We start from the raw sequence: 27,660 nt of genomic DNA, 5'->3' as shown, positions 1-27,660 counted from the left end.
TTGTCTTTCATAGTCCTATATCTACATTTACAATGTTCTAGAGAGAAAGTAGTCTGCTGAGAGGGGTTGAAAAGTTCACTGTAAACAACAATGAAATGTTAAAGTAAAACAGAAAATATTTATTGGGCAAAATATTACGTTTTTAAGAGTAGTACAATGTTGTATAGAGTAGCATGAAACAAGAAAACAAAACTACAAACATGTAAACCAAAGGTATCATTTTTAGAGTAAAGAATGTGTGTGTGTGTGTGTGTGTGTGTGTGTGTGTGATGTTACTAACTTATGAAACAGATTGACAATGACCTGACTTTGTATATTTTATGCTTGTGTGTGTGCATGCACACGCATGCTTATGTGTCGGGCGGGGGTGTGGGGATATTTTATGCAAAACAAAGTCTGATTGACTTCTAATGCTGAAATAGATAGTTGCATACCTGTTCTCATTTCTGAAGGTTTGAAGTATGGACGCCACTGTAAAGATGGGCTTCTCTCATGGTCAATCTGTGGTTGATCACATGATGAATAAATGTGGCCCTGATCTCATCAGAGATGGCTCTCCTTCTTTCTCTTCTTCTCTCCTCCTCCTCCTCCTCGTTGTCGTCCCCTGTCTCTACCTCCTCCTCTCCTTTGCTCTCTGTCTATTGTTGGCATCCATTGTTCAAAACAGGTAATCTGACCTTTGACCTATGTATAGGCCTATACTAAAGCAGTGATTGGTTAGTGTTCAGTTAAGCATAATGTGTTTGCACATGTGAGGAGTGTGTGTGTGACCTGGTGAATAAGTGTAGCATTTTGATTGGTTGTTTGGAAAAGGAAAGCAAGTCACTTCCTGTTAGATTTTTGTGTCTTACGCATAGGCTGTATAAGGTCTTACATAGAGAATTGTGTGTAGTGTTTTGAAAAAAGTGTTTTATGCAATTGAAAACTGAGTGAAAGGCTGAGAAATAGCTAATGGTTTTGGAGATTTGGTGTGTAGTTTTGCACTTTGAGTGAGAGGTTTCAAAAATCGTGTGACATGAAAAGATTTTGTGTGTAAGCAGTTGTAAAAAAAAAACTGTGAGAGAACTGAGAGAACGGGTGTCCTGAACAAACCCGCCATTTTTAAATAGTTTAGCCAGCGGTGTTTTTCTTCCTGCATCCAGCTTCTTTTGAAACAAAATGTGTCTTCTGGCAAACAGCCACATGCTTCCACGTTCTGTGTGTGTGGTTAGGTCACGGCAGCTTCCGGCGAAGAATTAGTTAAATATTTTGAGTAAGTCATTGGAACGGGTTAAGGATAAAAAAAAAAAAAGCCTTGAATTAATTTATTTACTTGAAACTCTTAACTTAATTTGAGATAGTCCCTTCTATTTACTTTCTCTTATTTTATTTTATTCTTTTTGTTGATTTGTTATGTATAAGCTCCTAGGTTTTGTTTATATGCTCGACCCGAGGCAAAAGCTCTATTTTTGAAGTTGATTTGTTATATGCCTTGTTTGTTTGTATATTTGTATTCTTGAATGAATGAATAAAGAAGAAGAAGAAAAAAAGAAGACTGTATGTAAGAATGTAGTTCAAACCTTGACCTGTGGGGGGTGGGGCAGCCATTACGGCTCTGACGCTTCTACACTAAAGGGAACCTAAAAGAAGAAAAAGACCAAGAAGAAACGGAAGTTACGGAAGCTTTTTTTTTCTTCCTGATGAAGCTAGATAAACAAACAAAAGCAGGACATATTTTATTACATATATTTAGGAGCCTGAACTAATTTAAATATGTTTCGTGGAATATATACGTTTACCAGGAATACATTGTTCCCGTGAATCCCTCATAAGTGAGGCAAAGAATAACTAGCTGTATCCTTGCTAAGCTAGCTGGCAAGCAAGCTGTACGAGCTTGTAGCAGGTTAGCTCGTCATGTTTGTTCTAGTGCTGGGGCGAAGGAGCGCGACATGATGGCATGAAACTGTCGCAGTGTTAGCTGCACTCTCACTCAAAGGTATGATACGTTTCTTCAGTTGTATTAGGTTTCTTCTGTTTTATTACGTTATCTACCTAAATAAAAAAAGAGTAACAACTAAAAAGAATGTGGCTCAACACAAGTTATTTTTATCTTCACAGAACATAAGTGCACGGCTGCATAACACGTGCATATAACGTTTAACATCAGGAGGAGCTCTGCATTTTTCAGCATGACAACCTGTTACTGTCAATTCCACAAACTAATGCTAATTTGACCCTTTAATCTCGTTTATTTTGAATATGTCCTCCGAATAAAACATCCACACGTTACGTTGTTCTAACCGTTTTAAAGTTGGAGTTACGTTCAGTGATAACAAACGTCTTCTTTCACTTTCTCCATTAAAGATTGGAAGGCTGTGGGAAAGCTTTGCGCAAGTTTGAAACGGAACTGCACTCTGTGAGAACTCCATATCGTCACCATGGCGTGGGCTCTGAAATTACCTCTCACTGATGAAGTGATTGAGTCCGGACTGGTCCAGGACTTTGATGCCAGTCTGTCGGGCATTGGGCAGGAGCTTGGAGCTGGGGCATACAGCATGAGGTACTGTATGAGATTTATACGGGTGCTTGTGCATTGTCTTCTTGCAGCTAGTGCTACACTTAGATTTTTTTACCCAAATATTGTCATGTGATTTGTGACTTCTTTAAATACAAGTCAAACCTGTTTAAAATTGATATAAAAAAATATATTTTTGTTTTATTTAGTGGGCTTAATTGGTTGGTATACATGCAGTTTAGTGTCCCAAATTATTTCCCAAATGCTGAGGGTCTTATTTGAGACAGGTTAGGGTTAGGGTAGCACAGCTGGTTTAGCAGGTTCATAATTAATTAAGGACATTGTATGGGGAATTTGGGACACGTAACTGCACATATACCTAATTGGTGTACACAGTGACAGTAATGGCAAAGTGATGCCTTCTTCAGTTGTCACTTTCTAAAGTTAGTGAAACTGTCACCTGCTTGAGATTTAAATGTCAGCAGTGTGTGTTTTCACTTGACCTCTGCTTTAACAGTGTGGTTTTATGACCGTTGCTTTGTAGTTCACTTACAGTATAACTTGCTTTGTGGTTTGTTTCTCATAGTTGTTTTCAAAATCCCATAATTTGCTGAACACTAGCACTATTATTTGAAATAGATTGAAGATTATATACAAAGGTATTTGGTATATTTTTAAGATGAGGGATCAAAGGTTTCTGTCTAATCAGATGGGTTTTTATTAATGTGCAGTGTTTCATATTTTTCTCTCAGATATGCTTTGTGTAGACATCAGTGTGCAGTTTGAGCAGAGAAATGTCTTTGCACTTTGAATTCATACATACATTGCATTCAAAAAAGTATTCAAACCCCTTCACTTTCCCCCCCATTCTGTTATGTTGCAGCCATATGCTAACATTGTTTAAGTAATGACGAAGCGAAAACAGGATTTTAGAATTTTTTGCAAATTTATAAAGAAGAAAAAACTAAAATATCCCATTGACACAAGTATTCATACCATTTGATATGACACTAGATATTTAGCTTAGGTGCCTCCCATATCTCTTGATCATCTTTTGAGATGTTTCTTCACCTTGATTGAAGTCCATCTGTGGTACTTTCAATTGATCAATCGGGGGAGAAGGGCCTTGGTAAGAGAGGGGACAAAGACCCTGATGGTCACTCTGGCTGAGATCCTGTGTGAAAATAGGAGAGAGTTTCAGATGGATAACTATCATTGCAACACTTCACCGATCTGGGTTTTTTGGCAGATTGGCCATTTGGAAGCCTTTCATCAGTGAAAGCCTGCTTGAGATTCTTCTGGTTTTATGAAGCCAAGACTGAAAAGTTTGGCCTCAATTCTAAGCATCATGTCTGGAGGACACCAGGCACCGCTCACCACAAGCGCATTACCATCCCATCGGTGAAACGTGGTGGTGGCAACATCGTGCTGTGACAAAGATATCCGTTTTTTTAAATATGCTCCAATCAAGGTGTGCAGAGCTTTTGGTGTCATACCCAAGAAGACTTGAGGCTGTAATTGCTGCCAAATTTGCTCCAACTAAGTACTGAGTTAGGGTCTGAATACTTATGTCAGTCTGATATATTAGTTCTATCTTTTTAATCCATTTGCTAAAAAAAATCGTATCCAGTTTTCGCTTTGTCATTATTATTTATTGAATGTAGAATAATGAGAAACCAATCATCTATTTAAAGATTTTTTTGCATAAGACTGCAACATAACAATGTGAAAAAATGAGGTCTGAATGCACTGCATGTGAATTCCTTCACATGCAGTGCATTCAGACCACACACACACACACACACACACACACACACACACACACACACACACACACACACACACACACACACACACACACACACACACATACATACATACATACATACATACATACATACATACATACATACATACATACATACATACATACATACATAAATACATACATACATAATCAAGAGTTTAAAGTCCAAATAGATATGATTCTTGTGCTCAGTTTTTCATGATGGGAATCATGTGAAACCCTTTTAAGTTTTGCAGCCTTGAACACTTGCTGGAGGAAAATGCCTCTCTTTTTTTGCCCTTTCCTGGCTGGCTAAGTGCTCTGTTAAATGCTACAGTACAAACTGCAAAGCCGGTACCGCTTGTTCCTGAAATTTTTCTGTTGAGAGGAAATACTCACTGGATACCTTGGTATTTAGTAGTTGCCTCCATTATAATTAATGAACTGCAAAGCTGACAAACACACTAACCCGTCATTCAGCCTCAAGTGTTGGGTAAGACTCTCCATTTGACTTAACCCACTTAACTTTCAATTTATTGTGAGGTTGAAAGTAATGAGCTTGAACAGTTAAATGTCAATTTAAATCTTCTGTAGACTTGTTTAATAAAAAATGAAATAATGAGTGTGTCCCACAGTGATCAGGCTTTGGCAGCTTATTAACAGCGCTGTTCTTTTGTCTCTGTTCTCCAGCGATGTGCTTGCCCTCCCCATCTTCAAACAGGAGGAGTCCAACCTGCCTCCAGACAGCGACAACAAGATCCTTCCCTTTCAGTATGTTCTGTGTGCAGCTACCTCGCCGGCAGTTAAACTGCACGATGAAACCCTCACCTACCTCAACCAAGGTCAGCATCAGGAGCCCAGCCACACTTCTGTCCAGATTTGTGTAAACTTGATGTCAGGAACAACTGAAAGCAAATTCAGTTACCTTTTTAGACTAGTTATTCAAGATATTTCATTACCTGGATGACTGTAAATCTTTATAGACGTGGGGGTTAAAATGGAAATATATTGCAATATGGTCTGTGGGGTTGTGTTTCTGATACACTGGCACCAATATAGTGATACAATTTTTTTCTGGCAATTCAGCCTGTTATTTGCAGTTACACAGATATTGTGATGTATCATCTTTATCTATGGTTATGTGGTACTGCAGAATTGGCTTTATAGTCATGGTGTTACCATGGGCAACATTACTCTTGTATGTGATATAAATAACTAAACAAGGATGTAGAAAAAATCATGTTTTATATTATTGTGATTAGTACGACTACAAAGGTTGGATATGAACTGTGAATGTTTATTGAGATCTTTTTATTAGTGCTGGGTATCGCCACTGATTTTCCGATTCACAAGGTCCCAATTCGATCGTAAATCGTTTTGATTATCGGATATTTCAGTTAAAATACAAATTTAGTTTCAATATGAAAGAGATTCTCAGATAACTAATGTTGTAAATTGTACTTGGAACCCTCTAACCTGGTGCATTAGTTGAAATATTAATGTTGACATTAAGAATTGACCCCAAAAGCAGATGCATAATAATGTACTTTTTATTTAACATGAACACACTACAGCGGTCAACATAATAAAGGGCAACTCTAGAGTATTGAGTGACCAGAAAAAATTGTACGCGTGCTTTAGTGCAGAGGGTGAGGTGCAGAGACGGTATTCCTAAAGCCAAACATCCTGCAAATGGCCATGCCAGTTTTTCCCTTGCCAAAATTTAGCCTAACTTTGGAGTGTTATTAAGCCCCCCTTTGCAATGAGCTAACATGACCAGTGGATGCCTTAGGGAGTGTAGTTTCATATACCTTTATCTTCACTCTAGCTTTAAAACGTAGCCTGCAACAGTGTCTTAAAGTCATCACTGTCTTTTAAATATTTATAATATAATATTTAAAAATATTTAGGACCACACCCCACTTTTTATTCACTATGTGGACTTGTCATTACAGGGCAGTCCTATGAAATTAGAATGCTTGACAATCGGAAAATTGGTGAACTTCCGGAAATCACTGATAAAATGGTGAAGGTAAGATCCAGACATGCCAGTTCACACACATAAATAAGGGCTGCACAATATATCAGTTTTTTTTAGTCGTCGTCGCAATATCAACTGGCGCAATATACACATCATGAAACGCTGCGACATATCGCAATAGACACAAAATCGATTTTTTTCTTAGTTGAAAGAAAATATCAGAAAAGTGCACATTAAAATGTAACTCATTCTTTTTTAAGTGGTGCCTTTTATATTCAATTCAATGTTCAATTTGTTCAATAAAATAATGTTGGAAATGATTTGTTTTGAATTCAACAAGCACTGTGTTGTATTTGAAAAGATTACTGAGAGCAGCAGAACTGAGTACATGCTTTAATATCTGTTTATTTATCACAAGTAATATTGTTATCGCAATAGTGGACAACGTTATCGCACATTTTCCTCATATCGTGCAGCCCTAACATATATTACAATATATTTGCACAGGTCTGCCGGGAAAAACCACAATAAACATGTTAGCTTCAATAGCATTAAGATCTGCCTTGAATTAATCTCTTTGAATTTCAGAGCATCATCCGTGTGGTGTTTCATGACCGACGACTTCAGTACACAGAACACCAGCAGCTGGAGGGCTGGCGCTGGAACAGGCCCGGGGATCGCATCCTCGACCTGGGTGAGCACTGAATAAAAAATGGCCGGTCTGCTTTGATGGCTCCCGAAGGTTCTGGGTCTTATACATACATATTTGATTTGTGTGTGGAAAGAATGTTGCTGTGCAGTCTTGTATGCATATTAACCATCCAGTAGTTTTTGGTTGAATCCAGGATATTGACTGTTAGCCTGAGCTATAAGTACAAGGTTTAGGTGACAATGGTGATATTCTGGAGAAGATGGTGTCCATTAAGTACTCTTTTGATAACGGCTTGTTTTACATTGATCCATTGCAGATATCCCCATGTCCGTCGGCATAATCGACCCCAGGGCTAACCCTACTCAGCTTAACACTGTGGAGTTCCTTTGGGACCCATCAAAAAGAACCTCAGTTTTTATCCAGGTAGCATGACGGACAACACTTTTGTTTTCCTGAATTACTTTCAATCATAAAAAAAAAGAAGCAACATCAGTAATCTGAGGCATGAATGTCATTCTGTAGGCAGTAATCACTAATACAACAGGTTATCCAAGATCTGTTTATTTATTGATTTAACTGACCTAAGTTTTATCTTATGTCATCATTCCTGCACAGATTCACATTTTATATTCCTTTTTTCCTTTTTAGGTACACTGCATCAGCACAGAATTCACAATGCGCAAGCATGGAGGAGAAAAGGGGGTGCCTTTTCGGATCCAGATCGACACGTTTAAAGAGAATGAGAATGAAGAGTACACAGAACACCTCCACTCTGCCTCCTGTCAGGTCAAAGTCTTCAAGGTGAGGAGAAAGAGAAGGGGGGGGAAAAAACCATTTATGTACTGCACACACTTATTATTTATGACCACCACCTAAATAACTCACACATGACCTGTTTCAGCCTAAAGGTGCAGACAGAAAGCAGAAGACTGACAGAGAGAAGATGGAGAAGAAGGCGCCACAGGAAAAGGAAAAGTACCAGCCCTCCTATAAAACCACAATCCTGACAGAGGTTAGCATATCACTTGTCTATATACACGACATTCCACTTCCGTATTTGCTCCGGTGCCGCAGGAAATTCCGGCTAATGTCACTCTTTTTAGGCCGGATGTCCGTTGAGGACTATGGTTAACTGCTCCTCAGATCTCTGCAGAGTAAATCCAGACAGCTAGCTAGACTATCTGTCCAATCTGAGTTTTCTGTCGCACGACAAAAACAACTTTTGAATGTCCACATGTTCCACCAACACAAGTTCCTTTCCGAGGCTATGTTGCAGAGGCACTGTTGCTCTGTGCGGCGTTAGTGCCGCCCATGACGATTGTGATTGGTTCAAAGAAATGGCAATAAACCAAAGCACTTTTTTTTTTTCCCATCCCGGAATGCTGTGTGGACGTTCACTTTACAGTGACATAATACAGAGAGAAGCAGCACATCCTCACATTCCGAAGCTGTAATCAGAGAATGATTGGCAGGTTTTTATTGCAACAAACAATAGAATCGATTACACAAGCGGTTACAAATAGTTGATTAGAAATTAAATAAATTAAATAATCAATTGTCCATCTAATGAATTAATGAACTTTGGCTCAAATTTCAGCAAATTATTTAAAACTAGGAAATACAGTTGTGGATGACACACAAACAGAACTTAAATGTACGGGAAAGCTGCAGCTTATAACTGTTGACAGCAGAAATGTAAATCTGAGGTGCCACAATAACACAAGTGTTCTTTTGCAGTGCTGTCCCTGGCCTGAGGTCACATATGTGAGCAACTCCCCATCTCCTGGCTTCAGCACAAGCACACACAACAGCTTCCCAGTTGCGGAAGGGTATACATTCTGTCAATGATTCATGATTAATGGTGGTTGAATTGATTTTATCATAAAATCCACATAGTAGCTGTGTGGTTTTGGTTAGTGAGGAACATGCATGATGTTTAAATTCTGCTTAATGTGGGTCTCTGTATTCTTCCAGGCTTCTAACATGGTAAATTTTTCATCCTTTTTAGGAATGGATCGCCAACCCATCAGCCTGAGCCTGTCGTTCAGGTAGCAGATGTAAGTACAAGTGCATTTCCGCATTCTGGATTCCCTGCCTGGCTACCTCCTGCCTCCCTGAACTACTGCACATGAATATTAATGTTGACAAATGCAAAGCTGACATCTGGATGTTAAAGCTCTGCCTCCCGGCACTTTGAAAACAAACAAATGAACCTCAAGGTGTGGATAAAAGCATTTAATAATGAAAAATATAAAAATATATTTTATCTTTTCTATGCGTTACAGGGAACCAGCCCATGATTCAATGCTTCTATTATTTAGCCTTGAAACAGGACCAGTATATTTCATGCTGTACACGCTGTATATATTTGGACAGATGACGATTTTTCAGTGTTTTCTCAAGTATAGGACATACAGTATCCTGTATGGCATGAGGACGTTTTAGAAAATGCCAGTAATTTCACTCGTGACTGCTACAAGCAAGCTCTGAGATGCTCTTCGAGAATGAAGTGTTTCATTCTGGATTCTGTCTTTGTGTTTCCCTCCTACAGAATTTGTTACCCACAGCAACGCCACAGGATGCACAACAGTGGCTTTTAAGAAACCGCTTCTCACCCTTCTGTCGGCTCTTCACCAACTTCTCAGGTAATGTGGCTCTTGAATAAATAAAAGTTAAACACCCATTCTTTTTAGTATCACTTGTGTCACTTGTGACTGTCACAAAAAAAGCTTGACTGAAGCCCTCGTGGGCTCTGGTCATTTGTAACATTTTAGAGAGTAAAGAGACAGGAATATGAGTAGAAATAAGCCTCCTTCAGACGTGCACCTTGTTATGTAAATGTCATTGTAATTGAACGTGTGGGTCTCATGTCTGAATAAACGCTTTTACGTGAATGTCACAACAGTAATTGAACCTAGTAAAGTTTCTGTGTCACTTTCAACATGGCACAAGACGGAATTCAGTGCTGTGTGATTAGTGTAAGGTAAAACATGCAAAGAGAAATGAAATGCCATTTGGCCTTTTACAGAGCACTTTAAAAATGATCTCTTAATTATTCTTTAAGACTCAGGAAAAAAAAAAAAAAAGGTCTAACAAAACACTGTGAATGAGCCTGTGTTACGTTGCTATGGATGTTCTTGTCATGTCCGATTAGTCAATAACAGTTCACAATTACTAAGTCATTACTTACTTATCAGATATATGTTAGAAACCAGCAATGTTACATATTCCATGTAAAAAAAAAAAAAACAACTGTAGACAAGAGATCTGGTTTTGTTAAGAGTGCGCAGGGTGACAAAAGGGGGACCTCAACTCTATATGACACCAAGCACACCAGATTCTTTTTTTGGGCATTTTAGGCCTTTATTATATAGGACAGCTGAAGATGTGAAAGGGAAGAGAGAGAGAGGGGAAATGACATGCAGCAAAGGACCGCAGGTCGGAGTCGAACCTTTTCTTAAGCAAGGTCTTGTGTTTTGTGTACCAGGGGCAGACCTGTTGAAGCTGACCAGGGAGGATGTCATTCAGATCTGTGGGCCAGCTGATGGTATAAGACTCTTCAATGCACTGAAAGGACGGTGGGTCTTCTTTAATCAATTCAATTTTATTTATAGTGTCAAATCACAACAGAAGTTATCTCAGGATACTTTACAGATAGAGTAGGTCTAGACCACACTATGATTTACAGAGACCCAACAATTTCCCAAGAGCAAGCATTTGGTGCACCAGGGGTGAGGAAAAACTTCCTTTTTAGGGAGAAATCTCAGACAGACCCGGGCTCTTGGTGGGCGGTCATCTGCCGCTGCTGGTTTGGGACACAGAGACACAATCGCAGAATCCCATCTTATAATGTGTCATACACCTGATGTATCGTAAGAAAGGCTTCACACACGTATGGACATATTGTTATTTCCTCTCTGTGGATGCCGTTTACAGGGTGGTTCGCCCGAGGCTGACCATTTACGTTTGCCAGGAGTCTCAGCAGGCACGGGAGCAGCAACCGAAGCATGAAAACGGAGATGCCGCCGCCAACACTTTCTTTGGTCAGTGCATGTTCATGTTCAAGCATGTTTTGTTATAGCAAAAGCATAAATTCAATTTTGAATTCAGTACAGGATGCCTGAGAGTTTGAGAAGCTAGAAGGCACACCTCTAAATCCCACAATCACCGTACCATAAGATCAAACATTGGAATGAAAAAAGAAAAGTAAGAGCGGCCCAAGGCGCCAGGCTCAGAAATAGTTTGGCAGCTTCTTGTAAAACTGACGTTTTTATATCTTGGTTTTAATACGGACTAAACCGAGAAGGTAATGTGTTAAAGGAATATTTCACCATTGGAAAGATGAATATATATATTTAAATTGGGTCACTTATGTAGTAGAAATGTGAATTTTTTTTAGAAATTGGTGGCTTCTAGGCCAAGAAAAGCCAGAAAATGTGTTTTTGGCTCATGTGGATGAAAGACACCAAATCCCAGAATGCACTTGCTTTGCTGCTTTAGTGTCTACTCCCAAGCCACGCCTACCCTTTACAGACAGACAGTGAGGCGATCAACTCAACAAGTGTGTTTTATTGGCATTTCAACCATATACACGAAAAAACGTTTCAAGTGGTGTTACACATTTAAAATATATACTTTTTTGCCACAGCTGATACATTATCCGGACTTCTTTCAGCGGATTGATTGATAGCTCCAGAGTGAACAGAACTGTGTCCATGGCAACGGTGTGTTATCCTTAGCAGCGGTCTGTTATCAAGAAAATAACAGACCGCATTCTACATTAGAATTCAACCAAGCCATGTAATAAAAGAAGGCTAACACATAGCTACTAGCATTAGCTCTTGGTGGGCTGTGGTATAAACATTGAGTATAAACACAACCGTAAATTTGCATGGGATGTAGAATGGTCGGCATTTTACAGTCACAAACTCCACCAGCAGTTGGCAGTTAGTTGGATACAAATCACCCCATTTCTGCAACAGGCTATCCGTGGTAACACAGCCCACCTCCACTAGCTAGTCTTACCCGGTGACAGAGCAGCAGGCTGGATTGTCCACAGCAATATTTCCAACAACAAAAACACAGCAGCCTCTGAACTCACGTTGGGAGTTTCGTTGAAGTTGGATGTAGTCCAGTTTGTTTAATGAGTGGACACTTGCAAGCAGGATTGGTGGAACAGGTGCCCAGCTAGCGTTAGCTTTCCACCGGCACACTTGTTCAACGCTCCCCGCTTATGAGGTCTCTTTACCGGCCAGAGCCATCGAGCACCACCGCTGGTCTCCATGCAGGCGAAGCTCGCGTAGTGTGTGGAGTATTGCGTCTGTAATAAAGTGTCCTGCATATTCTCCGATCTGTACCAATGTATCCCGGTGGTACATGTGTGCGGTAGTTTGAATGCACAAAATTGTTGTTCTAAAATTTCCTTCGGGATGAACAGTTTCTGCTCCTGCTGAGAAGCTAAGCGAGGATTCAAGATGGCTGACACTCGTTTTTTCCTTGGCAATCTCCGGAAAAAGCCGACAGTCCAACCCCCTATGGGCTATGCGGAAGTGGCTCCTAATAAAAAAGCCTCAGATGACGCAAAAATTGTCATTTTGCGTCATCTGAGGCTTTTTTCCAGACCCACAATACAGAGATCTCCCCTCTCAGGGGGACATGAGGGAGGGAAGCACTGTCATTCAAAAATACTACCAGGTTTCTACTGATACAAAGCTTAATGCTAAATCGGTGAAGTGTCCCTTTAATTAGTGAACTTCAGAGGTAGCCTGACAAGCCAGACCCACTTCAAGATGTCTGGTCTGGGAACTCACCATTGGCGGGGCTCAATCCGAGAGGTGGGATAAACGGTTGTCTTTCAAATTCCCTCTGCACACAGTAGGATTGCACTACAACCAGGCAGAGCAACGAAGAAGGTAGCAGAGCTAGTTGATAGATTAAACTTTTGCCTTATCCGGTCGGCAAAACTCTGAACACATCATTCCTTTTTTAAGAATGATTTCTGTGCTTAAGTCCAAGTCTTCTAGAGTCGTGGCCAAAGCTGATTCGAAAGGCTGCTGTTCGCCAGCAGCAGCAGCCATCTTCTTTGTTTTCAAGTAGCAGGGAATTCATGCGGAGCCGTCGCAAGTCTGCCGTCCTTATGTTAAGCCCGCCCACCGACTCTATACACTATGTGATTGGCCTGACTAGAGTTTGGTTTTTCCAGCTCGCAGGCCAACGGACAGTTGCTAGATGAACCCTGGCTGCAAATTATATTCGCTGACGCTAGGGTGCGTCTAGATTTCTAGGCTACTTCAGAGGTCCCGGTAGGCTTTCACTTTAAGTACAGATTTTACTGTCTAGAAATGGCAGGTGAAAATTTTTAATTTTTGTTTTCGTGCTTGCCTTTATCATTCAGTATATCACGCCATTTACCTGGAGGAGCTCACAGCTGCTGAGCTGACAGAGAAGATCGCTCAGCTCTTCAACATCTCACCCAGACAGATCAATCAGATCTTCAAACAGGGACCCACTGGCATCCATGTGCTGGTCAGTGACGAGGCAAGTAATCCCTCTACTCTCTGCCTTTACCAAGGCTACACTTTCACATCACGGTCACAAACCGATGGAGACTAGTTGTCATTGAACGTGCTCATAAACCGCATTAGCTTGTTTCACTCCTCCATTAAACATTTACTCTCTTTTTAACAGATGATTCAGAACTTTCAGGATGAAGTTTGTTTTGTTTTGGACACAATGAAAGGTATATAAGCGTGGCATTAATAAATAATTATTTATGTGTTTCTATGTTTACCATGATTATCTTTATCATTGCGAGTTTATTTATGAACTATGTTTTCTTTTGTTTCCAGATGACTCTAATGACGGCTACCATATCATCTTGAAGTGAATACTGGGCAAGAGAAAAGCATTGCTCTCTTCTTTAGACTTGATCCAGTCAGCCCCTCTAGAGCTTCATATTCCTCGCTGTTCCTGGATTATGTGGGGACGTCCTGAGAAACATCTTGAGGCTGCTAGGATGAACATGCGACTGAATCACCTGGCCCTCTTCTCACTATACCTTATTGTCTTACTTCTGAGTGAGTGACTGTTACCACAGTGAAGTGAAAAATCTCCTTCTCGCCTGCCATTGTCTCCCATAAATGGTTGCATTTTCCTCTGTCGCTTATGTCTCATGAAAGAGGTTAGAAGCACTACAACTGCTATCGCGGTTTATTTGTTAGCTGAGCATCTGGTGTGCCAAAGCTCTGTGCTTCAGAAACAGTTTGTCGTCTCTTTATAAAACCAACAACCAAATAAAGCAACAAAAAAAAATCTAAACGACAGAAAGGGAGATAGTTACTCTGACAGTTATTGACTTTCAGCCTGCAAAGCAGCATGATGTCTCCTCTTCATGCTAGGTTGCCTTACCGGGATCCACTCAAGGCAGTCTGCAAGAAACATGGTAGCATGATAGCAAACACAATCAAACGGTCACAAACAAAGCACCACAAGAGACATCAAATCAGCAATCAGGACATCAAGGGAAACTTTTGGCATCCAGCTGTCCTCAATAACATCTGTGATTCCTTTTTAAAAGCTAACAATTTCACTTTTCCTGGTTTGAACTGTCACTTTTGAGAAAGAAAAGCCTGTTTTGCAGATTCCCAAACACTGTTAGATCCTTGTAGTTAGTGTAGAGCTCACACTGGCACTCATGGTTGTTACTTATGAACTTTGAATGATGATGAAACACTGTCTATGTTAGTGATCACAGTGGCTACACCAGCAAACTGTCTCTGGCCCATGTGCCCCCCATCCCTATCAGCTTTTTTTATTTTTATTTTTTTAGCACACCAACATTTCATCATGTTTATTTTTGGCCATTTTCCAACATTATTTGTAAATAGATTTTAAAATTTTAAATTTCACAAGGAATCATGTGGCAATTTTTTTTTTTTAACATACTTATGTCCCTTCTTTTTATTGTTTTTGGATGTTAATACTTCAAAACAGTAATGAAAAGGAGCGGTTGGGCACACCAGAGCTGCATGTGAAGAGATCTAGTTAGTTTATGTTCAGTCCATTGTGCTGCTTACATGAAAATGATAGCTTGTCATTTTAGATATCTATATTTGCCCCATCTCATTAGCGTTTATTAAAAGACTTACCCATGTACTGGCTGCCATCTGTTGTTTGTCTCTTTAAAATGTTTGCAAAAATAAAATAATGAGATTTTTAACCATATCCTAAACGTTCTTAAGCTCCCCCCCCCAAAAAAAGTATTCATATTAAATACATTCCTTTCCCTTTGCTGGACAGATGTGAAGGCCTGCTACAGACGTGCATTTTGTCGCTATGGAAACTAGCTTTAACAAAGACAGGGCACAATAATGATAATGTTACATACTGTGTATGAGTCAGGGTTATGTTAAATCCCAGACAAATTTTGCACGTCTGTGTCTGCACAATATGAACAAAGAAGAAGAAGAAAAAATCACTTCATTTCCCAGCATGCTCCGGCGCAAGGCATGCCTGTGATGTCACAAAAAGTATATATACGGCTACAGGGAAGAATTTCTTCCTCTATTGTTACATTGTAACAAACGGGGCCGGGGCGGAACGGGGAGAAAGGCAGGCGTCTTCTCGTTACGTTTGCAACATTTTGACTCCATTCGATTAAAAAAAAAAGGAAGCCAAAATCCGCGTTAATGCGAGACGAAAGCGAAGTAAGCACCGCCGACTGAACCCGCCCCGGCGAGAAAAAGGATAAACGAACACAGATGTCAGCGGATTTCTACATCGCAAGCCTATCAGAAAGATAAGACATTCGGCTAATTATATTATTCATGTTAGGCAATAAATCGCAGCTATTCATATGACGTCCCTATTTCTGCCGTCTGTCCTTTAAATGGATAGGCATGCAACATTTAAATAAAACCCGCAGGTCTAGCAGACAGCTCCTGCTTTCTTCGTGTGTGCAGAACAATGAGCATGGAGCCTAAGTAGCCTGCTATAGTCAGATAGAAGTGTTGCAAATTGACAGTCACGCAAGCTTCCAGACCGATTACTTTAGGTTACGATTGCCCCACGGTTGCAGTCTGGATACTCTGTTCAGAGATATCGGTTTTGTACTAAAAAAGGCATCTCACAGGGCGTTGAAAGATTGATGTGCAGCTCACATTGGAAAGGGAAACGACCTACGAGTTGGTTGGAATAAGGGTCCTTGTATTCTGCCCCAGGTAAGAGGGTTTAGTATTTCATTAACCGGGTGGTTTGCCATTGTGTGTGCCTTTTTTATGTGTGTAAAAAAAAAAATGGGTAGAGTCGGAGAGAGAGGACGGTTGAGCCTTTGCCTGTTGGACAGATAACATCCAACCTTCTCCAACGCAGTCAGTTGCGGCATGTACACCAGTTTAACAAACCCCTCACCAACACCGCCTGTCCGGAAGGTAAATAGCCTACACCATGTAGTCCCAATTGTCTGGAAGCACACTGCAAGTCTGTCCAACTAAGTCCTTAAAGGAACAGGAGGGTGAGGCTGATTTTCATAAGGGAAATGAGCAGACTATCAAAATTCAGCCTCTGCTCCATTTGCCCTATTTATATTGGGAGTCCCCTGGTGGAAAATGGTTCACATTGATGCTATAACCACACTGGCATCTTTACTGAACATGTTAAGACTTTGCAGCCTCCTCCGGTGTCTTAATTTAGGTCAAAACCCTAATTCCAAAGGGGAACATAGATGGGAAATCCACATTAAAATACAATGTGTGTACTGTTTCAATGAACACCGACTACACGACATCTCCCTAAGCATCAAGGCATGAATTGATTAGTTTCACACTCTGGCCTCATCATTTCTGTTTGAGACATTACATCCAATTTTAGGACTTTTTTTTTTGACAGGGAGTGTCCTCATATCCCAGTAAAAATCACCGTGGCTGCAGCAGTTGTTTTATTATTCACTGTCCTCAGATCAGCTCCAGGATTTGTCTCTACATGACATCATCCCTACACCGTGTCTCTATTTAGAATAAGGACAAACTACACTGAACAATATTATACAAATGTTACATGTTAGTCCCACGTCAGGCTGGATTTTCCCTTCGAGATCTTGGAAAATGGCTCATTTGGAGCTGTCCCCTTAAGGAATAAAGACGCAGCATGTTGCTGTCAGTAGCATGTTAACCCAGACACAGTCAAAAATGTGCCTCATACATACTACCGATGTAGATTTTGCATAGCAAACTATTAATTACCTTTTAGAAGTACCTTATTCATAGGGAATATATAATAAGATAAGCATGACCATACGTCTTTATGGAATAGCATCGTGAATATTCAACATTTTCATATTCAGCATATAATATATATAATATAATGTAATATAACATGCTGCTTTTCATTCACCCTGTTTGGCCGCAACCCGCTGCTGTGAATGGCCACCTTCACTAATGTCAGTTCCCTTTGCACTGTTTATAGCAGAACTAAGATTTAAAAAAAAAAAAGCCATGGCCAGTCATTTGCTTCAAGGCCGTTCGCTTTAAACTGGCTTGCCTAGTTGCCATGGTGACGTCTCTAGACTTGATGATTTTAAAGTAGGATTTGATGTGAGATGGAGGGGAGGGGAGGGGGGCGGCAGAGGGAGGAAATGATGGAGCTGGAATACAGATGAAAGGAGACCAAACAGAAACAGCTGATGTCACCTTTTTTTGGTTTCTGTGTTTGTGCCGAGAGCCGATCTGACTGACACAGATACACATTATCCAAACGCATTTAGTCTTTCAGGAGTTTAATTAGCAAGCAGATATAACACAGTGCCGCAAACATTATCCACACTTTGCCTTTCGTTGATGAAAGGGTTTTAAATCATCCACGAGAACCCACTTTTTTGTTCCTGGTGCCCCGGTGTGTTGTCTGTGGCTGGACCTGTGCTCCTCTGTGCCCTCAGACACCGAGTTTCCATGGAGGCAGGTTCGTCCCTCAGCCTCAAACGAAGATATGAAGAGGTGGACAACAGCTCTCCATTCTCTACACCTAAGGACTCCGACGATGACATTTCCAGCAGTGACAGCGCTGACAGCTGTGACAGCCTCAACCCCCCCTCCAGCACTGCATTTACCCGTAAGGAACAACCGGAGACACACGCTAAAGGCAATACACTCTAAAACCCACTCAAACAGTTAATTAGATTAGTTAAAGTATCTAATTACTCAAGTATAACGTTGAGTTCCAAACGTTCCCTACTTTTTTCTCCACTTCAGCCACCTCCATCCTCAGACAGCACAAGCCGTCACCGGGGGGAAAACGGGTACGTTTTGATGTGGTGACGGTGTATTACTTTCCCCGGCGGCAGGGGTTCACCAGCGTGCCCAGCCAGGGTGGCAGCTCCCTGGGCATGGCCCGTCACCACTCCTCTATCAGACACTACACGCTGGGCGAGTTTGCCCGAGAACAGGAAACGAGCCACCGGCACACTTTACGCCAGCACCTGCGCCAAGAGAAGCTCAATGCCCGCAAGATGAAGGTAGGGTTCACATCTTTATCTCAGCCTGTGTGACTGATCACTGGATTTAAGGGATGACTTTGTAAATCAAAGTGCCTCGTTTTGGGTAGGGATGCACCGAATCCAGGATTCGGCTTCGGATTTGGCCGAATATTGGGCTTTTTGGCGGGGTTCGGTTTCTGCCGAACCTACAAATTTGTTTCCACCGAACCCTACGCTTGGACTACGCGAGCTACGCTGGTCGACGTCATGATGCCGCCGTTTATTACAGGAAGGTGGTTACGTAGGTGGGAGCGTTCAATGCAGTAGGCTGTGAGAAAGGGAAAATGGAACTTGTGAGCAGAAAAAGTGCTGTTTGGCAGTACTTTCAGTCAAAAGAAGGCGATTCAAGTCGAGCTACATGTTCAATTTGCAATGCCGATTAGTCTCGTGGTGGCGAGGACCCTAAACCATACACAACATCACCGCTGTTAAAACATTTGAGTATGAAACATCCGAAAGAATACGAGTTGTGCATTAAGGAATCTACAGACAGCAGCCAAAATGCAGCAACTTCAGGTACATTACACACATTAATGTGTGTACTGTGAGGATGGGAGTAGGATTCGGTATTCGTTTTGGATTCGAATCTTAACCAGTGGATTCGGTATTCGGCCGAACCCCAAAAATCTGTATTCGGTGCATCCCTAGTTTTGGGTCAAGTATACAGTATTCTTTTGCGTATGACGTCTTACAAAATGTTATGCACCCTTGATTGATTAAGAGAACGTTTTTTTGAATGAGCCCAGTGTCCTGTTTCACTTGACATGTAGAATATCATATAACATGAGGGTACATTTACAATTTTTAATTACGCGTACTTTTCATTTATATGCTAGTGTATACTTCTACATGTATCTACATTTACATTTAAAGTTACTGGTTACTCTTTTTGACAGTGTGTAGTCACATTCCAGGTGTATCTGAGTTGTTGGCAGGTCCACCAAAGCGACATTTCCCTTTTTTATAATCTTTTGGAATGGTTTCATTTAAATAATTCTTTATGGCGCAAAGAGGTCAAACTCTCCAATATTCATCAGAAGCTCGATCCAGCTACAGCAGTTAAATGCTGCTTACGAATCATGAATCCGTTGCGGGGGCCAATATTCTGCAGAACAAGTACTTTTTGGTGATAATACTCCTTTTATTATACTTACGTAGGTTTTTGATAGCAGGACTTACTACTACTACTTAAATAAAGGATCTGAGTACTTTTTCTAACATTGTCCATTTCAGAGTTCCAGTATGAAATGATTTAAGATACAGATGAAGCTGTTTGTGAAGTATCAATCTTAACTACCATGCTCTTGAGCTATAAATAGGGAATTAGTCTCTTATTGTCTCCAGCTCACCGTTCTACACTAACTGTCGTCCACAGCTGACAAGGAACGGCACGGTGGAGTGCGCTCAGGCAGACCTGCTGACACTGGAGGACGTATCCGATGAGGACCTGGACGTGGACGAGGTGGAGGTGGACGACTGCTTCTTTCTTCAGCCGCTGCCCACAAAGCGCCGCCGAGCCCTCCTGCGAGCGTCCGGCATCGCACGCATCGATGCGCGGGAGAAAGCCGAGCTCCGAACCATCCGCCTCTCGCGGGAGGAATGCGGCTGCGACTGCCGCTTGTACTGCGACCCGCGCCACTGCGGCTGCAGCCAGGCTGGGATTAAGTGCCAGGTAAGGCCTGTTGGCTTGTCTGTGTGCACGTGCAGAGAGAAGGGAGCCACTGTGCAGTTTTTTTTTACTGAGGCTGGAATGAGTCTTCACTGCTCAATGAAATGTGTGCCCGGTTTACAATACTTGAATCATTTGAAGTCATGTGCAATTTATATTCCCAGTGGCCTTTTTTCAGGGGAAATCTTTGACATCACAGAAGAAAAAGCACAGGTATAAATAAGGAAATTCGTGACGGCCGTTTGACTTTCAGGGCCCCCGTACTGTGCATCCTGGCTCACTGTCACCCTGTCAGCGCTAATGTTATTAATAACACCTGTGCCTTTCCTACTATGACCAGTCAAAAAATATCTGCTGTGATCTAAGCCAGAATTGTGTATCCATGTAATAAACATGTTCATTATTCCAGTGAGACTTATCCTTATAGTTTGAAAATATGACTGCGTAGATATATTTAGTTCCTGGAGCACCTCTGCTGTTTTATTCTGCTTGCCGGTCACTCTCACTGTCTTCCATTTGTTAAAAAAAACAGTGTCTGTACTTTGTTTTTCAGGCCCCGTTTACACGAAGGGAAGACCCAGATATTTTCCTTTTTATCACAGAAAACGATTATTTCTAAAAACTCCGGCCAAAGTGGAGATTTTTGAAATCTCCGTTTGCATGTAAACGTAGCATTAGTATTTGCACCAAGAAAGTCTCCACCTTAAAGAAAGAACCACCTAAAAGGACCCTCTGTGCATGTGTACAGTAGTTTAATTTAAGTTGGTAAAATAAATCAGTTAGTTCTTTCTCCTGTTAGGAATTGTGAATGCTACTGTATATTCAAAGCACGGTATGATACAGGGCTGCAGCCAGAGCCATTTGTTGAGCTTGAAATGCAGTTTCTCTTTTATTGATCAATGCGGTGAAATGAGCTGAATTTAACAAAATCAACCCGTTGATGCAGTGAATCAAATAGTAGTCAATAACACCATCATCCATTCGTACAACTCATTTATGTAATGTAATAACTGGGGGCAAGAAGAACAAGAGGTGATGATGTCTCAATCTAGGAAATTGTGATGGACATTTTTCTGATGTTTTGTAAACGCAAATTAATTATAGATTAAGAAAATAACAGAAATGGAAGAAGAAAATCAATAATAAAAATAATCGTTCATTGCAGCCCTAGTATTGTTGATGTTGTTGATGATAGTGGCACACTTGTTAGAAGAATCATCCAGGTCTTTGGGTGTTTAACTTTATGAATGGTCTTTCTCTTTTTTTTGAATATATTTTCACTCGACTAGGAGGAACCACAACCGGATTTAACTGTAAACATTTATATAACTTATAAAAAGAGTCCGTAAAGTGTTCAGCCTCTCCTGTTGAAATCAAATCAAACTGGAACTGAAATGACCTCTTCTTTCATTCCCAGGTGGACCGAATGTCGTTCCCGTGTGGCTGCTCTCGGGATGGCTGCGGCAACATGGCGGGCCGCATCGAGTTCAACCCTCTACGCGTCCGAACTCACTACCTGCACACCATCATGAAGCTGGACCTGGAGAAGAGGAGGGTGCTGATACAAGGGACCGGCGACCAGTACGCCGAATCCGACCACATGTCCTCCCCCTCCTCCACTTGCCCCACGTCTCCGGACCTATCCTCCGTCGCCGGCCTGGACTCCGAGCTGGAGGAGAGCGAGGCGCAGACGGCGGCGGAGGTCCAGGATCTCCTGGCGGAGCAGGACATCCTGGAGCGAGAGAACGAGACGGCCGTGCTGCACCTGCAGAGCGCCGAGGAGCAGGAGAGGCGGGAGCGCGAGGAGGCGGAGGGGGAGGCGGTGCAGACGGAGCTGGGCGCACAGCAGCCTCTCTGCCTCCTGCCCGGGCAGGCGGGGGTGCCGGGGGTGGAGCAGGTCCTCCTGCAGGGGCCCTTCCCCACGGGGGCCACAGTGCTCTGCATCACTGACAACCAGGAGGAGAGCCCCTCGGCCCTCCTCAAAGACTCCACTTCTCTGCTCTACTACCAGCTGGGCCCCATCCAACCGGGGGCCTTCGAGAGCCTGCACAGAGCGCAGGAGGCGGAACAGGAGGAGCGCTCGCTGGGAGAACAGGGTTCAGGAGGAGGCCAAAGGAAAGAAGAAGAAGAAGGAGGAGGAGGAGGAGGAGGAGGAGGAGGAGGAGAGGAGTCGAAAAATGATGAGATCCCCTGCAGGCCGATTTTGGGCAAGTCTTTGACCAATGTGATCCTGCGCTCGGAGGGCTGCGTGGCAGTGGCGGAGGAGAGGCCCTCGAGCCCCCTGCAGAGCCCGGCTGGTGTGCAGCAGTGCCAACGGGAGGCGTGCTCCGAGGAAGGAGTCAATCCACTGCCTCCCGAAGTTTAGCTCTAGCTTCTCTGCAGATATTTTGCACAATAGCTTCATCTAAGATGAAAAGAAATGTACACATTTCACATTTATCACTGCTATTATCAAGAATTATTACAGGTTGCAATCTCTTGTAGTGACTGTCATTGAATTATGTGGAGAATAAGAAGTGAGTATTACAAGACCTGAGGGGGAGGGAGGGGGTGGGGGGGGTGTGGTGTGGGTGTGGAATGCTGAAAGCACATACAGACTACTCCCGAGAAGTAATATGGATGCAGTTACAAGGAAACATTGTACGTAATTCAGTTTAGGGGTGATGAATACGGCCTTAATGGAAAAAACATTAAAAAAAAAAATCAAAAAGTAACACTTGTGTGTAGGAGTCGATGGGAAAGTACACAGCAAGTAGTGCTTTGTTAATTCCCATCGTAGCGAACAGAAAAACGCAACGTGGGAATGCTGACGTAAGCCTTTTGTTTGGTGATGATCAAAAAAACCAACATAAAAACAAAGCTATCGATGCTAAACACAAATAGTTTTGCGGTGAGCCCGAAGCTCACGAGTCGAGATCCCTACTCGCTCACTCCCCCTTACAGCGAACCTGTGCTGTAGTCAAGCCAAATAAAGGCCTCCGATAGTATCCTCCGCTGAAAACAGACCTAATTATCCTGGAAATACTTGTTTTTGTGTACTGTATATGCATTTGCAATGTGCAAGACAGAGCCGAGGTCGCTGCTTTTTATTTTAAATTTTTTAACCGTACGCACATTGTGAAGCCGAGGGCCAGTGTTGGCGGCGCTGCTGTTAACGAAGGAAAACCAACACAGAGCAGCGGCCAACACCGGGCCTTAGTTATTGCTCTTGCTCACCTCGCGCCGCTCGTGCAAATGCAGTGGATTTTTGTCGACAGAACCTCTAGTTTACCTGTAGTTCCAATGCCTATGATATTCCTTATTATTTCCTTGATTAATGTGTCTTTTGTGGATTAGATCCTGTTGGTTTGAAGTCCTGAGTCTTTTGTTTTCTTTTGTTGTTGTTGTTGTTGTTGTTGTTTTTTTTTGGAGTGAAAGGAGATCTTTTATACTGCTATAGCCGTAACCCCATGTGGTCAGTCATGTCATGCCAGGATAGATCTTCCCCAGGCCTCTCCTCTTTTAATGAATTCTACTACATTATGAGGAAGAGATGATTTCCGAATCAAGTCCGATTGCATATGAAGAATATAGCATGGGAAGAGTCAAAGAAAGTAGTTCTACAAAGTGATGTGAGGTTACTAACTTATGAAACAGATTGACAACGAACTGACTTTGTATATTTTAGTGTGTGTGCGTGTGTGTGTGTGTGTGTGCGCGCGTGCGTGCGCGCGCGCTTTGCGCGCGCGCGTGCGCGCTTTACATTACCGTGTCTGTGTGAGCGAGGGAGTGTTGTATGCATCCGTGTGTACATGTATATGTACTGTATTATGAAAAGGGGGAGGGGGGAGTATATTAGTGAGGATACATATTTTATTCCTGAAAGGTGCTGATGTTACATATTTACGATTCACAGTTTGTTTTTGTTTTTTTTTCTTTTTTCTCTCTCTCTCTCTCTCTCTCTCTCTCTCTCTCTCTCTCTCTCTCTCTGTCTCTCTCTCTCCGCCATCATGAGAAATCTGATTTCACAGAGCTGTTCCTCGATGACTGATGTTTAGAAGTAAAAAGTGTTGCAGAGCCTCTCGTAGAAACGCAATAGCTAGGCCTTCTGCACCGCAAACTATTCATGTGGAGATTCTGGAGAGTCATTTATTTTTTTTGTCATTGAGTATGTAAATGCAATCGTATAACATTGCCTGTCTTTAAATGTCTTTTTTAAGCGATGTCTGATTAATACTGATCTGCGTAAGTGTGCCGACTCTTCTTACACAAAATCAGTCCTTTGTTTTGTTGCCTACAAATTACAGCTGTCGCTTTTGGCGACGGCTCGCCGAACACAGGATGTGCTGCCGTGTATGAGGTGTCCGATTGGGTTTCTTTGCCTTTTTTTTTTTTACTTTTTTTTGTATTGTCTTAATATAAATCTGCTTAAGAGTTGCACCAAAGCAGTGGTTTCAACCCTAATTAGATGACGCTTTGAACCATCAGATTGAAGAAAAAAAAAAAAAAACCGGTCTCCTGTAGTTAATGTGAGGCTTTAGATTTATTGTGGGCCTTTTGTGTGTTCGCGTGACTTGCCTCAACATAGTACCATCTTTAAAGTGATGATGATTAAAAGCTGCCTATTATTATGAGCTTTTGTCCTTGGCTTTCTACTAATAGACCTAGGTCTGGGACCACTGCATCCAATTAACTCCAGTACACTATGTGATTGTGTGTTTCTCTGTGTGAAAGGGGTGTGCGATTGTTAGAAAAGACTGATATGTCTAGACTTCACCTAAAAGCTGTGAGAACTACTCTCATGCTAACTGTTGCCTAAAGTGGAAAAAAAGGTTGGTTTTTTTTTTTATACAAAAATAAAAACAATAAAACACTGATTTTAAAAGGATAGAGTTGTGTGTTTGTGTTGTGTTGGTTTTAGCAGGTAATGCATCTTTATTTCACACGGGGTGGAAACATTACAGGCTGAGCTGCCATTGATGACATTTTGCTATTACCTTGATTGGACTAATTATGGGAATGCTATTTATCATTTATTCACAAAAGCCATGATGATGATGATGATGATGATGATCCATTTTTGGGATTTTACTATATTAGCTATGGATCTAATAGATTTAACTTGATGACAGTTTGAAGATAAATGAATTCAAATGCAATTATATTTCACATATTTTAGCGTTTCTGATTTGAAAAATGATTCAATAGTTATTTTAGTTAGTGTTTATCTGTTTGTTTTGTCATCAGTAGGGCCACACGGAACACATCTCCACGCCAAGCAGAAAAAACAGTCCGCTAAATTCTGCAGATTTCAATTCTGGATCAGCGCCGAAAACTGTGAAAACATCCGCAGATTCCATTTGGGTCTGGTCATTACAGCGATCCACTGTAAACGGATGTGAATGACCTGTGTGAAGTCTGTAGATCATATGTTGTGGCCTTAAAGGCCTCTCCAAAAGGAGAAGACGTTAAGCCTTTGTCCTCATTTAGATCCTGGGGGGGGGTCATGACTGACTGTCTGCTGGGTGCAGTACAGTCTCTGACCACTAGATGGCAGCATACACTCAGTGCATTCCTCTAAAACACAACCTCTCCTCTCTACATGCAGGTGTGTGTGTGTGTGTCACATACTGGGTTCACTCACTGCAGTTGTTACTCTGAAATCTGAGACACTACATTTTATCCACCGCCACAGGATTACACTGTAGTACCACTGGAGATAGTAACATAATCAGAGGCATCCAGTATCATCTTTTTCTGAATCAAATATGTTATTTCACAGTTTTATAGGGGCCCTCTCGGTTTTTGTTCACTGTGTACAACACCTGATTGTAGAAGCCAAAATATGTGTTCCCTTTTCTCTTCAATAGCAGGAAGTTGCTAGCTGGCTTAAGTGACTCAAAGTCTCCCCTCTGTTCCCCATCGACCCGAGCCAGAAGCGGCTTCTCATGAGCGGCCTTTAGCCGGTGTGACCCACACAGCTCAGACGTCTCTGCTCTGGGATGCAGGATGCTCACTCCCTGCTCTGACAGTTACTTCCCCTCAACTAGCTTTGCAAACCAAATACTGATAACCCCGGTATGAATAACAGTCACGTCATTGATTGCGAGAATTCCTTTAAGATTGGTATTATCTTAAAGAGGGCGATTGTATTGTTATATTAAAGGGCACATCACCGATTTTACACATAAAGTTGTTAACCCTGAGGGGTACTTCTCAGCTTGCGAAAATAAGTGTGGGGGGGGGGGTCTAAAGATATGAGCATTTATCAGGCGGGGAAGGTGCTGTTGATATGCATTCTGGGAAGTGTAGGATCCTGTGTTTTTGGAGCCAAACATCTGGATATCTCTGCTTCGACGTTAACCATTCTGCTTTTAATGTGTTTCTTACAAAGTTTCCCAACTTTGTGGTAAGTGCAATACTAAATTGCTGCTGTGTTTCTTTACTTGAAGTTACCTGATTAAAATTCCCCTTCTCTTTTGTGCCAGTCACTGTGTGGCACGATTCAGTGAGCCAACAGTCTGAGAGTAGGCCCACACACACACACACACACACACACACACACACACACACACACACACACACACACACACACACACACACACACACACACACACACACACACACAAAGAAACACCACAAACATGCAGAAACAAATTACCTTTGGAACAATTCTGGCAGCAGTCCACAGCTCTGAGAACTATGCATTGTCTGTTTAACCTTTCCGGCCCCTGGCTTTCTATTGTTTCACCTCTCCAATGGCCGGAAGAACTCAGCTGGGCCTGATAGCTTCAGGGCTGATGATGGAGCCCAACACGAGCCTGTGGAAATATTTTGGACATTTAAAAAAAAAACCCACCATAATCAGAGGAGAGAGTGGCTCCCACAGTCATCTCAGAGCGTGTTGACAGATGTGCAAAATCACCAGCTTTATCTGGGCTTTAATTTAACTGTTGTGACTGGACACAGCCGTGGAGAGCAACTGGGCATTAGGGGTGACGTATGTGAAATGGAAAGTTGCCACACCACCTCACTCCAGTCTACCAGTCTGAAAGTGCTGCTCCAGCGCCTGGAAAGAATGCTCTCTCTTTCCCTCTCGCTCTGTGACGCTTAGCGCTATGGCATCATTAGGCCTTCACCGAAACCAATCCCTTTTAAATGGCACTATTCATAAAACCGGCTCATGGTATTTTCACTGGTCTGCCGTGCTCTTCACATGCTGGCTGAACTGAGGAGGGATATCCAGACCCTCCGACACACAAAGTTCACTCTGTGTGCTCAGAGACAGGATCCAAATGCCCCCCCTGAAAGCAGGAAGAAGGAAACAATGAGGGCCGTTAAGGTCAACCCAAAACTGAAAGCTGCTCACACTTTCTCTTTAGGCCCATCAGTGAAATGGCAATACATGTCCCTAGCTTGTCTTTATATTTGGTGCCTTTATGCTAAAAATATTCTCTTAAATTCTCTGTCATAGCCTTTGTTTTCTTATATATAAGCTATTCTGTATTTTATTCAGGGATTTGCATTCAGGGATGCATGTATGACTAAGAGAAGGGCAATTCCCTTTCCCAT

General features: G+C 42.0%; 2 protein-coding genes across 2 annotated transcripts; both read left to right on the top strand.

Annotated features, from left to right (window-relative positions):
• Nucleotides 1–1,648: 1,648 nt before the first annotated feature.
• tfcp2 (transcription factor CP2) lies at nt 1,649–15,067 on the top strand. The gene is made up of 16 exons (XM_039800857.1): nt 1,649–1,975; nt 2,344–2,539; nt 4,971–5,122; nt 6,236–6,312; nt 6,850–6,955; nt 7,230–7,336; nt 7,562–7,714; nt 7,815–7,925; nt 8,651–8,742; nt 8,922–8,970; nt 9,465–9,558; nt 10,401–10,491; nt 10,850–10,956; nt 13,308–13,450; nt 13,601–13,652; nt 13,762–15,067. The coding sequence occupies exons 2-16, from the start codon at nt 2,418–2,420 to the stop codon at nt 13,797–13,799; spliced, it is 1,494 nt and encodes a 497-aa protein (XP_039656791.1). The 5' UTR covers nt 1,649–1,975; nt 2,344–2,417; the 3' UTR covers nt 13,800–15,067.
• A 371-nt stretch (nt 15,068–15,438) lies between these two features.
• On the top strand, nt 15,439–23,822 carry csrnp2 (cysteine-serine-rich nuclear protein 2). Its single transcript, XM_039800856.1, has 5 exons — nt 15,439–16,131; nt 17,844–18,016; nt 18,157–18,419; nt 19,816–20,112; nt 21,527–23,822. Exons 2-5 carry the CDS (start codon nt 17,857–17,859, stop codon nt 22,472–22,474), a joined length of 1,668 nt encoding a protein of 555 aa, XP_039656790.1. The 5' UTR covers nt 15,439–16,131; nt 17,844–17,856; the 3' UTR covers nt 22,475–23,822.
• Nucleotides 23,823–27,660: the final 3,838 nt, after the last annotated feature.

Source organism: Perca fluviatilis, chromosome 5, assembly GCF_010015445.1.
Source record: "Perca fluviatilis chromosome 5, GENO_Pfluv_1.0, whole genome shotgun sequence".
NCBI classification, from domain to species: Eukaryota; Metazoa; Chordata; class Actinopteri; order Perciformes; family Percidae; genus Perca; species Perca fluviatilis.
This window is presented reverse-complemented; position numbering and strand designations above follow the sequence as displayed.

Coding starts and splice junctions, on each gene's coding strand:
- csrnp2 (XM_039800856.1), top strand. CDS start 17,857: ATGGAGGCAGGTTCGTCCCTCAGCCTCAAACGAAGATATGAAGAGGTG. Junction 18,017..18,156: donor CTCCAGCACTGCATTTACCC/GTAAGGAACAAC, acceptor TCTCCACTTCAG/CCACCTCCATCCTCAGACAG. Junction 18,420..19,815: donor TCAATGCCCGCAAGATGAAG/GTAGGGTTCACA, acceptor TGTCGTCCACAG/CTGACAAGGAACGGCACGGT.
- tfcp2 (XM_039800857.1), top strand. CDS start 2,418: ATGGCGTGGGCTCTGAAATTACCTCTCACTGATGAAGTGATTGAGTCC. Junction 6,956..7,229: donor GGATCGCATCCTCGACCTGG/GTGAGCACTGAA, acceptor GATCCATTGCAG/ATATCCCCATGTCCGTCGGC. Junction 13,653..13,761: donor TGTTTTGGACACAATGAAAG/GTATATAAGCGT, acceptor TTTTGTTTCCAG/ATGACTCTAATGACGGCTAC.